This window comes from Fulmarus glacialis, unplaced genomic scaffold (assembly GCF_000690835.1).
Source record: "Fulmarus glacialis isolate BGI_N327 unplaced genomic scaffold, ASM69083v1 scaffold10616, whole genome shotgun sequence".
Classification (NCBI taxonomy): domain Eukaryota; kingdom Metazoa; phylum Chordata; class Aves; order Procellariiformes; family Procellariidae; genus Fulmarus; species Fulmarus glacialis.
This window is the reverse complement of record NW_009217476.1, coordinates 30277-44754: the sequence shown is the minus strand read 5'-3', so window position 1 is coordinate 44754 and position 14478 is coordinate 30277. Positions and strand designations below refer to the sequence as shown.

At 40.6% G+C, this 14478-nt stretch overlaps 1 protein-coding gene across 1 annotated transcript in view; it reads left to right on the top strand.

The window, feature by feature from the left end:
* The window catches only part of PLEKHS1 (pleckstrin homology domain containing, family S member 1), a 15461-nt gene extending 4228 nt beyond the window's left edge, over positions 1-11233 (top strand). Inside the window, exons 5-14 of the mRNA XM_009579686.1 lie at positions 284-359; positions 1025-1132; positions 1781-1876; positions 2746-2748; positions 5402-5512; positions 6521-6636; positions 7933-8142; positions 8250-8351; positions 10261-10396; positions 11165-11233. Of these exons, the coding sequence (XP_009577981.1) occupies positions 284-359; positions 1025-1132; positions 1781-1876; positions 2746-2748; positions 5402-5512; positions 6521-6636; positions 7933-8142; positions 8250-8351; positions 10261-10396; positions 11165-11233 (1027 nt within the window). The remainder of the gene's footprint in view (positions 1-283; positions 360-1024; positions 1133-1780; positions 1877-2745; positions 2749-5401; positions 5513-6520; positions 6637-7932; positions 8143-8249; positions 8352-10260; positions 10397-11164) is intronic.
* The last annotated feature ends 3245 nt before the right edge of the window (positions 11234-14478 follow it).

Here is a 14478-nt window from a genome sequence, read left to right as displayed (position 1 = left end):
CCCCCTTCCCGTCGCTTTCCCTCTCCATGTTTTCCTGCACACGCACACACAGCCCCCAGCATACCTTTTAGCTCCCAGTCCTGGGCTGCCCCTCTCCGAGGTCAAACTTTGCCATCTGGCTATGGCCACCCGAGCACTCCCGCTTGAAAGGACGGTGCAGATTTTCCCTGTTGATTTCAGGAAGCATTATTTTGGGCCCCATAGGAAGAAGTGGGTAGGCAAATGCGTTTTCCTTGTGTTTTACCTATGAGTAGGTTTTCATTTCTGTTATTCCAACCTACAGGCAGGAAATAGAGGACTGGGTCACTGTGATATCTTCAATCTGCAGGGAGGCCAAAAGAGATGGATGCTGCCCTCAGGTGACATGTTACTGCACTTGATTTTAGAAAGAAAGAAAGAAGTTTGTAATTTCATTAGAAACCTGTGCAAGGGAATTTTCCTGATTTTGGCCTTGCAAGTTGGCTCTTGCCTTGGTTAATCAGAAATTCATTTTCCATACAAATCCTGTACCCTGTCTTTATGTATTAAGCAGGCATTGCACAGTCTGTCTGCGCTGGGATTGATTTTACATTGAAGAGTAAGCCACATGGAAGTTAGGACATGATTGACGTTATGCTGCAATGAATTGCACCTTTGATGCATCAGAATGAAAACTTGTGTGTTATACTTACCGTGTGCTTTTTAGTTATATTTACATGCCGTTTTACAAACTGATCCACTTCTAGTCAGTCGATGTAGGAGCAGCTGGAAGCTCTGTTAGTTCAAGCTCAGGCCCAAATTTCTGCACCTTGTCAGCCAGCCAGGCCTACTAGTTCAGACTCAGCACTAAGCTACTTATGTCCCTACAGCTTCCACTCAGCTCAAAGTGCAAGCAGGGCAAATTTGTATCTGCCTGAAAAATGCCGTGTAGACAACCTCTCGGACCCATTAGAAGTAAAATTTGGACTAGTGGGATGTGTTGGTACATTGTAGTCCATGCCCATCAGGTGCCTGTCTTCTAACACTGCTGTCATCTTATTTTTAGAACCAAGATCTTCCAAATCCAGAAGTTAGAAGCCGGCCCTCCTCTTTGCCACTATTCTTGAATTCTGTAGATACAACCAGTTTCTCGGAAAGGCAAAGCTACCAGAAGGTAAACAGATTAGCCAGCCTTAATAATGAGTTTGCTCCTAGGGGTGACGGGAAATTTGATTTGTATAGTTGCTTTTTTCCATAAAAAGATCTTCTAGAGCTTGTGCAATGGGTGCCCAGGTGGTCTGTTCTGTTCTCTGGTGGGGTTCCTGAGTAGGACCTGGATGATAACATCAGAGAGTTTCCACATAGGAAAGACTTTTGAGGAAAGTCTGCATGTAAGTAAAGGCAGGTGGCAATGAGAAATGATATTCATTGGCTGGCAAAGATTAGTGGGCATAAAATAAGCCCCTGCAGATTCACTTTGACATGTCTTGGCAAAGCCATGTGATGATTGTTTTGACAGCTGCCTCCCACATTCCTCCTGTTTTGTGATTGTGCTTTTCTTTGTCTCTCTCTTCAGGCTGTAAAGCCTAGAGGGGAGTTCAGGTCCAGTTCCTCTGTGCCTTCCAGATCTTCCCCCTCAATATTTAAGAAGAAAAGCATTGCTGCTGTCCCAAAGCAATTGCAGTCCCCATCCTCTGGTGATAGGCTGAATAGCAGCCAAGGGAGTGTTGGTTTTCTCTAGTCACAAAATTGTGTGCAAATGGCAAGCTGAATGCAGGTGAAGCACCTTTAGGAGGAATCAACTTTTTTCTTTTGTATACAGGAGAATGGTCCCTCAGAAGACAAGAATAGGCCTAATTCAGATCCTGGTCTTCATCAGGCTCGGTGTGACTCACCAAGAGGAGTTTTTCCAAGCCTGGTGAGCAGAACAAATCAAACAGCTTTTGACTTGTTCGGTCTGCGGAAGTGACTATTGGCTCTTATTTCACCTTAGTATCTGTAACTATAGATTATTCACCTACTTCCCCAGCACACTGAGTTGGTTTTCACTGTGAAAGTTTCCTAAATATAGTTAGTCTGTTGTTTTGTTTAGCACTGAAAATAACCTTCTAAGAACTTGCTTGAAATACCCTTTGTTTACTTTGCTTCGTAGGGGCGGATTCTCAGAGTTTCTGTGCAGCAATTGCAACTTACGGCATCTCTCTCAAACTTATCAAGAAAACTCTGAAGTTGCACTGCTTGGGGATTTGCTCCTCCCATCACATTTCTCAGCTGTGCCACATTCTTTCTAAATGGTTTCTTTCTGCAGCCTCTGCCAGTAGCAATTGAATCAATGTAATTGAACTATAGGACAAGGGCTTGTTAAATTGAGGCACACCTCAGGACTGACCTTCTATCAGCATAAATATGACTTCAAGTAATTTAGCTTCCATATCTGGCAGAAATGATTTTAAAAGATGCAATGATGAATGCTATCATGTATTATTGGCTAAGTGTTCTGACCTGTGTTCCCTGAACCTGCAGCAGTTTCGGATAGTTTTCACCCATCCTCTGTCCTGGATTACTGCCTTTGCAGCAGAGTCAACAGAACAGAAAGCACAACCAAGGCTCTACCACTCCAGTATGCAGTCTGGCAGTTGAGTTTAAACCCATCTTTATTAGCAGTTTGTGCATTGGACTATGATCTGGAGTGGCTGAGATACAGGGAAAAGAATCTGTTCTGCTGTCATAGCTAACAGGGTAGTAAATCACATGCTGCAGTCACCATCCATGTATATAGGCTGGCAGCAAGTATGAGATAATACAGCTAAATTTAGTGGAAAGTAGTGAAAATAGTTGAAACTGCATTGCAATGCCATGGGCGGTTAGCACAGCTCAGCTGATGCACAGTACTTTATGAAGTTGCAATAATTCAATTGTGAGTCTGACCTCTGAAATACATTGAGTTAACCCTTAGTCTGATTTTAACTAGTGCTGCTCTGGATGCATACCAAGGCTCTCTTTCTGTCTCTTTCTTACACATGCCTTTTTTGTCTCATTCATTAATTCTTCTCATACTTATGATTTCTCAGAGAGCATGTATTATATGCAGCTGTTCAGACTAGGACAGACTGACCACGAGGGTTAAAAGATAAGGAATTTGGATTTTACCTTTTTAGCTTGAAGCAGAGGGAATAGCAGGAAGCTCATATTTCAGTTTCAGCATGTGTGAAAATAAATAACTTTGCCATAGAGCTAACAAGAAACAAAAACGTTTGTTCATTTGATAAAAATATTTCATTTGCTTCATACGTTTAGCATCTGCTAACATCTCCAGATCTATTCTCTGCTCAGTGATGTCTAGACAGCTGACTCCAGGTTAATCCCTTGTGTTTACTTCCTGTTAGAAGTATGACTCCACATTTCTAGTATCTGATTCGTTTTGCTTTTTATCGGTGGTTCCCTCATTCAGGCCCAGATCTTGAAAACTCTTTGGTCAGTAGCAGTTACTCATGCAAGCAGGCCTATCAATGTCAGTTGAGTCTAGTCACTCAGGCAGGGACCTTGGAGAGGTCTGGGAACCTGGCTCCCTTTCAGCCTACGTTTTGGAGCTACCAAACTCCATCTGACTCAGCAATTCAGTATCAGCTATTTTGACAGCTTTCAATACCCAAAATACATCAAAATAAGGAGCCCTGACTTGCATCACCCCATACTGCTCATTACTGTATTGCAGGCACCTAGGCATCCTTGTCAGGAGTCTGGCTTCAATATCTGTTAGACACACCTGATTTTTTGAAAGGTAAGTTCCTCTGTCCCAGGGCAACACATAACTTTCCCTGAGGAGCCTATAACAAACAATTACTCAGTTGTTCTCCAGGTATCATTTCCATCTTGTTCTACAGCAAATTTTCTCCATAATCTCTTTCTCTCTAATGTAAATCCACACCATGGTTCATCAGAGGCTTAAAGAACTCATTTAGCTGTACGTCTGAGAATAATTAGACACTGAGGTTAACTGCACTGCTCTGGTTGTAAAGCACCTGAAGGAACAGAGACATAGGCAAAATGCTTTAGGGAAACGCAGTGCTGCAGTAGTGCCAAGGAGAAACACTGTATTTGGCAAAAGGTAGCCACTGTCAGTGATTGAAGGCTCAGTTTGGGAAGCTGATGAGTGCCATCTGCTCTCTGAGATTTCCTAGGAGATGGAGGATCTCAAGACTTCATAAAATCACCTCCTCCTTCCCCTTTTCCCCCAAGCGTTTACCTGTTTGATTGATTCCAAGCCCCTGAAAAGTCACTAGGAAACTCATTCATTACTTTAGATCATGACCACAGAGCCAGTCTTGTTCCTGCGGGGGTTTTGTTATGCACTTCTTGAAGGACCGTTTGTAGGTTTGTTCTGACTCCTACAGCATGGGTGGCTTTTTATGTCATTTATACCAACAAGGAACAAAAATACATTCATCATCTTTAATTTCTATTCAATGCCAGTTTCTTCTCTTCATATGTAAAAGAGTAATTAGTTTAATTTACTTTACCTTGAAAACAGTAATATATTCTGTGGCTTATTTAGCAATTATTAAAATGATCACCATGGAAACCAAGGATGTAAGTGGAGAGATAAAAAACTTTTGCATCACAAACATGGCATGGGGAATTGTATTGGGAGGCAGCTAGATACTAATTACCATACTCTTCATTGTAGTGAAATCAACAAGGAGACATAAAAATAAATAATTTATCTTTGTGACTTAGAAAGGTAAACTTGGTGGAGGGATTAATTTCTCCTTGACTTACCAAATTGCTGCAAACTTAGTATTTCAGGTATTTATGAAGGCAGAATATCACTCAGGACACAAAGGATTCAATGTCAGATCTCCAGCCCTCGGGGGTATGTTCTAGTTCATGGAGAAGTATGAGTTAATAGATTTCTCATTAGTCAGGGAAATCCCAAATTCATTCTTTACTTGATGGCAGTTAAAAGGTTCTTAAAAAGGACAAATACCTCCTGATCCACTTCTAGATTTTCTACAGATTTTTTTCCTAGTGTAAGGACTTTATAGAACTGCATGCAAATAAAGAATCTTTTGCACACAAGTGACCCTAAATGCGTGAAGATTCATACATGAAATGTTTAATCCACTTGATTTTTAAACAAAGTAACAGGTTGTGAACATGCAGTCAATTGCAACTGCCTGGTTACTACAAATCCATCTATGAGAAGTGACCAGTTTTGTCCATGTACAGTGGATCTCAAAAGTATGAGTAGGAGCACAACTACAGAAAGCTTGTTCCTAAAACAGACTGGCTCTGAGCATCTCTCTCTTCAAGGAGAAACATATCTTCCCATGTTTTCTGTGGATATTTGCTGGTTCTATTACTTCTCCATGTAAATGGAAAAATACATGTTAAACAATCTATGTAACTGAACCTGTTAAATACAAAACCATTCTTTTAACAGGATAAAAATCTGGGAAAGAGCGAGGAAAATCTGCTATCATCAGATACAGATGAAGACATCAAAAAGGACGAAGACGACTATTACCAAACTCCCAGCAATATTTTAGCAAAGGTAGTTTATCAGTTGCGAGTTCTGCTGGTTTGTTAATAGCTCCAAGGAGACAGGAGACATTTAATGAGCCAAAGAGGAACTGGTATGAGGAACCACTAGTACCTTGCAAAAGAAATACGTAGATAAAGCAGTAGGTAATAGAGCTTTTGTTTGTACAAGAAAAAATACACTGAACTCATTCAAAGGATCTTTCTGGTAGAAAGTGGCATTTTGACAAAAACATTGCTGATTTTGTTGAAATTCCTCAAATTGACTGTTTCATTGTAAATGGCTTTTGCCTGTTGTATCACAGTTGTTTTTTTTTTTTCAGAAGTGAAAAATTCATTTAGAAAACGTAGTTGTATATTATTTTTATATATTTTAAAATGTAATTCTGTGGAAGCATCAGTAAGCTGCATAAAATGAAGCAGTACTTTAAAAACGCTGTGAAACATTTTAGTATCTACATTTCACTGTGAAACAAGGGAGCAAGAGGAATCATACAGTAATTTTAAACAAATTTTGGCATCTAATTTGGGAGGCTAATTTCTTTAGGCTTCCCGGGTAGTTCGTGGTCAAGAGAAGCTAGGTGGTCAGTCTTCTGCAGAAGTCACAGCCTCTCTCCAAAGAGTATACAGCTAACTGAAGGACATTAACAATATGATTTTGTCATATAATCTAAGTGCTTTAAGTTAAGCACACCCAAAGTACAAGACTCTTTTTTCAACCTGCTGAAATTAAAACCTAGCAAAATTTTTGTGTAGTACTTTAGAATATAGCTGGTTATGTCCCAGCCTGAAAGGAAAGCAAATGGTAGTGTCGATAATACCAAATAACATTAACTTCTAAGTTCCAACCACCTTTCTAGCTCGTGGTTTCTGGGAAATGACTTATTTGGGGAAAGCCAAGCTATATTAGCCAATGTGTTTAAACAGCATGAGCACTGAACAAAATAAGGAAATTAAGAAGATTTTTTCTGTAGGCAGAGCAAGGATATTTACATCTTGTGTTGTTATGTCTTTCCAACAGTGCACTACTGAAGTATCAAAGCCTGATCCCACAGCTGGGTCTGATGTCCCTGTGCAAGAGAAGCCAGTGCGGAAGAGCCCAGTAAAGGAGAACATTTATATGTCAATGAAATCACTGTAAGTAACAACTTGCAAATTAAAAGTGACATAGTGGTAAAGATAGAGCTGTCATTTGTGGTATTTACATAACAATATCTAGAGGCTGCGTCTTGTTTGAATGAGTCCTTCTTTGGTCTTGGTTCAGAAAGTTCAGAACTTGTGGGAATACCAGAGTGAAATTGAAACTCATCAACATGAAATTTAAACTCAAATTGCAAACTCATGTATTTAGACAGGCTCTGACTATAGGATGCAGCACTTTTTGTTGACTCATACTTTTTCTAGGTTTTCATGACGTAACAGCCTACCACTTTACTCAGATACTGCAGCCAAGCTCCAGCAACCTTTCAGACAGGTACTCTCCAAAGCAGGCAGCATTATCTAGTGGTTAAAAGAGAAAGGGGGCATTAGCTCCCAGCTTTTCCAGTAAGAAGTTATGTGATCCTGAGTAGGTCATCACCTTCCTTCCATTTTCACATCCGAAGAATGGGTCTGATGCTGTGTACTTTGAAGGTACAGTGTTTGGCATGTCAGAAAGAAAGACATGAACTTTGTGTCACAGTTGTAGTGCTACAAGGAGATTTTACAATCTCCACGATATAGCACAGTATACTGAAGAGAAGTGTGCCTACACAGTAAAACTATACCTCCTGAGCCAGAGGACTGGTCAGTAGCTGTTAGCTATGGCCTGCCACCTACAGACAGTCAAGTCTTATGCCACATAGTGGGAGGCAGTTGGAAATGCAGACCCACAAACCAGTTTATTCCAATACACTTATTCAAGCTCATCTGTGTCTTTCAGAGCCCCTGGAGAGAATTACTATAGAAACCTCACAAGCCTATGCCGTCTGAGTTAAAATATACTAAGAGCAGCTTTTGCTACTAACCACAGTCTTGTTTGGGGTGTGGAGGGGAGTTGGCTTCAGGCATTATAAGGCTTATCAAATAAATCTAAAAAGCGTTCAAGCACATCTGAGTTATTGTATCTCCCAGGGGACAGCATTACATCCCTGCAGAAGCCAGTACAGCCAAGGCCAACAATCTGTACTCAATTTCTTTGTCAAGGCATGTTGTTAGCTGGAATGTTTTCAGGCTTAATAAATAGTCTTTAAATACTAAAAAGGTTTATTTGGGGGCTTATGGTCCGTTTTTAGAAGGAGTTTATTTTACCTAGCTGTAATTTCGTCCACTGGATATTCTACAAGAACTTGTTATTCTTTGCTTCAGTGATGGCTATTTGATCCAGCTTCAAACACAGCAAGAGTACCTGGAATGGCCAAAACCAGTTCATTTTTTAACACCATTCCTCTTCAGTAGGTTGCTGGATGAGAGTTGCCAGTTCACGTGCAGACGTGATGGACTCCTGTCTCCTCCCAAACGCCAAGACAACGGTGCATGTCGAAAAGTCTTGGAAGCAAACAGAGACCTAAAACTCCCAGAAAGCAGCACCAGCCAGCAGACAGACCTTCAGAGAAGGCAAAATTCGTTACCACTTTCAGTGGTTCAATTGTCTATACTACTCAGGTAAGTGTCTTCTCCATTTTCATTGCAGAGAAGACATATCTGTCAGAAGAAGATTTCAGTTGAGGTACTGGTAGAGCATGCCTGGTCTCTCATGTTTTCTCTTACAGTCAAGTTACAGATGAGACCCAGCTGCAGAAGTTGGATATTTTCATCCCCCTGGCTGATATTAACAGTTACCTAAAACTTACTGAAGCAGCAGGACAAATATGGTAAGTTCTGCATGTCTTGTGATGGTGCCTGTCAGATGTGAATGAGAGACAATCAGTGTAGGTACAGAAGTGTACAACCATACGCATCCATGTACGGTTTTGGCAGTGCAGAGCAGGGCAAGGTCAGTGTGTGCTGGTACTTCAGTGATTCCTTTCTGCTCTTTCTGACTCCTCAGGTACTTGAGTTTCTATTTCAACTGCTGTTGAAAAGGGCTATATAGAATTGAGATCTCTGAGCATGTTGTGTAATAATTAATGATGAAGTCCCACCCTAAAAGCTATTATTCTAATGTTGGTGTGAAATCAGCTAATTACTGCCAGTCAGTTTTACCTTTGATCTGGTGAACCACAATGATGGCATGTCTCAGAGATACAGTGAGGGGATATATCTTGTGATAGGGTAAATGAGGCCCTTCAACCAAAAATCTTGCAGACTTTAGTATAGGTGGCTAATAACTCTTTGTTATTGATGATAAAGCCAAAAATTAGGAAGCACACACAAGGGATAGACTTCAAGTCCCATTTATTTGACTTCTGTACCCCCTTGTGTACACTTAAGTCTTATGAAGAAAAAGGGGATTTGTGGAAAGAGGTGACAATCCTTTGGAAAGCCATAAAACCTCTCTGTCACCGGAAAGGGTGACAACATGGAACCTATGGGCACAGAGGGAACCATTTCCAAACCTAGTAAATTAATTGATTCACTCTCTTTCATCAAATCCTTTCTTATCTTTTTTTCGCGTTAGGCTGTTAGCCTGTGTCCCTCATATTATTGACCTACATCACATCATTTTGTAATTTAAGTAATAGCACCTGCAGAGCATTCTGAGGCTCTCTAGCTAAGTGTGAGCTGTAAGTGAAAACTTAAATTACGTTACATAAATCAAGCTGACTTCAGTTGGATGCCAGCATAAAATTATCTCCAAATTAATCCCAGCACTGGTTCAGTGGTAGGAATGAGTGCTGGACAGAGATTTTCACAAGTAGGTGTTATGGGCTAGAGCACATACATCTTCTTAGTAGTCCCATTGGAAATTAGTGCTCTCCCTAGACCTTCAATATCAATGACTAGGATAAAGAAGAGGGAGCAGGAAAAACGTTCAGTGCGTACTCCTGTGCTACCTGTTGATCTTTCACTGCCACACAGCACTGAGACTGCCTTTTGCTGTTGCTCTCATATTCACACCGATCAGGGGCACTGTGTGCACAGCAAGTCACTCTGTTTCAGCCACTATCAGCAAGAAGAAAAAATACCATTGTAAAAGAGACTGGAAATGGGACCCCATCTCAATAATTGGATCTACACCTAAATTTACAGAGCTTTCTCAGTGGAAATTCATATTGAAAGAATTTGCAACAGAGCACTAGGTCTGATTGTCAGGTCAGCTAATTCTAAATAGCTTGTCATCAAGGAGACATCATCAGAGACCAGCAGGAAAGAGATACTGGAATTTCCATAAGGGTCCTGTCAGGACAGCAGTGGATCTCTGATCCTCGCAGTTATATATCATAGATAAAACACGTGATGATAAGTTTTAATTCCATTCTTTTGGGACGACTTTGGAAATCATCTCAGTCAAACACAGGGCTAAAACATCTGCAGCAGCGTACATGTACCTGCAGCGAGTCTGGCTGACTGCTTCTGAACTGGAATCCTCAACTCTCACTGGTGACCTTGCTAGTTAACAGGCTGCAATGTCAGTGTCATGTGCGCTTTCAGGAGGACCCATTGGGATGGATGAAGCAGCTTGTTTTCAGCTAGAACCAGATCAAAAAGTTGCAAAGTCATTCCACCTGTGTGTTATTTCCAGAGGGCATAAATGCAATCCTGTTCAGCCATTGTCATTCTGTTAGCAGTAACTGGATATCCCGTATGTTTCCTTTATTGTCTGTCCTCCAAATACCCTAGTGTCTCACAGTGGACTGGTCCTTGCCGACTGGGATGTTTGTTTAATCATGGAGACCATGTAGTGGCTGTGAATGATCTGCAACCCCAGGACGTGGAAGAGGCTTACTTCTTCATCAGCAGGTCCACAAGAAAGGAGGTAAGCTTGAGTAACCTGAAGGTGATAGTCAAATGAATCAAGCCAAATGAGAAAGCAAGTTCCTTTTTGCGTTTCAAACCAGTTTACTCTGTTTTGAGTTTGGCATGAATAACTGCAGTACCAAATAGCTCCTCAGCATCATTCTGATGTAGCATCTCTTAGTCCTGGGCTATTTGAGGAATGCAAGGTCAGCACTGCTGTGTTTAAGGGCTTGATCTCAAGGAGTCTGAGCAACCCAAGAGATACTACCAGGCAGCCATAAATTAGAGTTACTTGGTACTTTTTGGCTAAGGCCCGTGAATTGCAAACTTTGGGAAATAAACAATTGCCTCCAGTGGATGTGTAGTTGCTTATAGTGGCAGAGCCCTAGACCCCTACCTCCTATTGGTTATCAGGCACTACACATCTCCTTGTGTGACACCATTTTTTTTAAGAATGTGGGAGATTTCTGAGTGATGCCTTAACACCACTGTGGTCTGCTACATGTTGATACCTATGTTTCTCTCAGATGGACTCATATTTCAGTATCCAGGTCCTCTGACCCATACCTGAACACATTCATATTTGAATTTTGCTGAGAAAGTTGAGGTCATCACATGCTGTTGCCATCTAAAGAAAAAAAAGCCAGTCTCAGCAAGGAAAAAAACCTCATCTCTCTTAACAGGGTATTTTTATTTAGCTAGTTAAAATACAAGTCAGATAGTAGCACAAATGTTGATCAGATATAACAAACTATAAAAGTTTCTTTTTTTTTTTTTCTTTTTTAAGGTGAAACTTACTGTATGTAGGATTCCACATTCAGATATCTTCCATGTTAAAGGCTGCTCATGTTCCTGAAAAAGGACCTCAATGATTAAGTAAGTGCCAAAGTTCAAGGGAAAAGATCAGGAAGAAGAATGTGATGTATAGTGTATGGAGGTAATCTTTATCTTCTAGAGCTACCAGACATCTTTTGTTGCTGAAGTACAAAGCATAGAGAATGTGGATTTCATTTTCATTTTATGTTCTAATAACTTGTTTTGTTGACATGAATGGCATGTGTTTGGCGTATATTTCATGTTGGCATGTATTTCAGTTGCATGAAAAAAAATGAAAGTCAAATCATTTATGAAACCTTTGCACTGTGTATACTTTGTACTTCAGTAGAAAGTACTGGTTCACACCTCTGCTTGCCTCTTTACACTGAGTTACGTTGATTTATACCGAACTCCTAATCAGTTAGGGGTGTGGAAACAACGTATATTTGGAACAAAGCCATGTTTTCCCTTGTTTTCCCTTAGCTACAGAAAGGCAAAGGCAAGCTGAGAGCTGTAGTGTTGGAAAGAAGACTTGTAAATAAAGTGTTGTGTAGGGATTCAGTGGGGCCTCCTTTTGTGTTATGCCCCTCTTATGTTACAGACACAAAAATATGTTCAAGGGATGACAGGGAAAAAAGCACCTTTGGGTTCACTGGCAGCCAAAATAAGCCCTAGGTAAAGAATGAATGAATGGATTTGGGAGAGAGGAGGGGTGGCCTCCTTTGTGAAAGCGTTACTGGTAAAGACAACTGGGAAAACCAGAGAGAGAAATGATGTATACGAAGGCATGTGCACTCAGCCCAATGCAAACAGAGTTCACTGAGTTTTGATGCTACCAAGTACTATCATAGGGAATGTCACTGGTACTGCAGCATTTCCAAAACAAGTGCTCATTTGTTTCCCAAACAAAGACATTTCCTGTAAATATGTATTTGTGAATATGTCTTGCTTCCATTGCTATCATAGAAAAATGACTGATTTTCAGCTAATATCACACCAAAAGGTGTTGGTGCTTGATATGGAACTGCCTGCAGGGGCGCCTTTAGTAGATGCCAAAAGGGAGCTTTGTTCGGTACTGCAGTGACCTCTGTTGCTTACAGAAACATGGTATGATATGGCGTGTATGCAGAACACATACTTATTTTCTATGTGGATATGTACACATTTGTATATACGTGTTAGTGTGCGGGTGTATTTACATACATATGTATTGCTGTAAGATAGATTGTATTAATATACAATGATCTGGCAACAAACGGAATCACTGTTTTTGAGTACAGATAATACTATCTTGCCAGATACAATCAAAACAACTACTGAGTTTAGCAGGCATAGGATTACTGATATTAAGAGATTTATATAAGCTCTGCTTATGGTGGATTTGGCCCAAAGGAGGTATTTGTCCAGCTTCCAATTGAATTAGGCCAAGTCAGCTACTAAGTAAGAAACTACACTCACTAAAATCAGCGTTGGTGCCACTTACTCCAGTAGTAAATTTGACAAATGTGCTTTGTATACTTCCTTTAAAATCCACTCTGGACTTTTTAAAAAATTGTTATAAAATTTTATTTACCCAAAGATGGAAACAGCATTGGTAACTCAAAACAAACAAACACAAATATGCATACAATCTATTCAGACTCAGCGGCTGTTCAAAAGATTAATTTCCAGACTGAATGTTTCCACAGCCTGTCTCTTCTGCTTTTGAGATAAGAGTGTTTGGGACATGCTTATTTCTCAAGGTGGGAAAAGATCACTTTCTGTGTTCGTGGTGTTCAAAGGCCTGCTTGTGCTGAATTCTGCATAAAGACAGAGGGAAACCCCAGTTCTGGAACTACAGAGGCTGAGAATGGAAGAAAAGACATTCCTTGGGAACTCTTCTCCAACGCTGCTATGGGACTCCTTTGCTCTGCACTGCTTCTTTGAGCACAACAAATCCATTTCTGCCTAAGGAGTCTCTGAGGGATGGGATGGCCGGCCATCACCATACAGGGCTTCTTCCAGCTCTTAACTGTGTCAGCCTGCTAGGACAGTCCTCTAGGCCTGAATCCTAAAATCACAGATCATCTAGTTCAAGAGTATGCACTAAGGATTCACCCTTGACCTTTCCTATCCAAAGTTTGCCTAAACTTTTCTTCTGAACTTTAGAAAAGGAAAGTCCAAACCTTCCTGTGTTGTTCCAAGACTCATCTCTCTGTATAATTAGGAAGGTTTTTTCTAATATTTATCCTAGATGACCTTTTTAGAAAATGAACCTGTTTTTTTCTTGCCCTGTTTCCAGTGGGCATGGGGAATGCTTGATTTCCGCTGTCTCCAGAGAAATCTTCATTCTGGAAGGTGTTTTTTCTGCCTGTTCCCCCTTCTCTTTTTTTTAGACCAAACATCCTGCATTCTTTCAACATTTTTTCAAACATTTCCTGAAAGTGGTCATATGTCCCTGAACTGTGAGACAAATACCTTGTGTTTCCAGTTACGGGTGAACAAAGGAGGTGAGGCAGCTGTAAATCAATTTCTTGGAACTTCATAGAGAAGCATTTCCAAAAGGAGGTGAACTAGCACAGAGGCTGTGAACCGTACGTGGTGGTGGGAGGAGAGCCACCACCGTGGAACCTGCACGTGGCATTGCTGCTGAAGCAGACATTGCACAATGCACGCTGCACCTCTTCGCCATGGAGGGATGTTACTTTTGGACAAAAATAGGATTTGGGTAGATATAGCATGCACAGGATAATTCCAGAATATTTCAGAAAAATGGGGGATTAATTCTGTACGTCAGTAAACAGTTACTGATGTGTTACCCCATAATTGATTATTATGTCAGTTTGCACAATGATAAATGCAGATAATTAATGTCACATAGTGGCTGATTCATAACACTTACAGAGACACAATATGGAATTGACATCGGTACAGTAAATTCTGGTAGGGTGTGTGAAGTTATCTGCCCACATATGATTAATAAATGTGTTAACACTTTACAACACATTGTATTCTGCGAATACCTCACTTTCTCCTGACACAGCCCATCCTCGTCCTCCAAAGACTACCTGTAACTTCCTAGTAACCTGCAGCTGAGTCACCAAACAACCCTTTTAAAAAAAGCTACCCTTAAAAAACGAGCAACCTCATGCTGTAACATTTTTCCCAATGTGAAAATTTTACTTTTCTTCAAATGGTCAAATTCTGCTAAATCTCTGGGCTGCTTCTAGAAGCAACAGCAAAGGGAAATGCCTACATGCATGGTATTACCTAGTGCTCACTTTTAGTCCTGGAAGACCTGAAGGG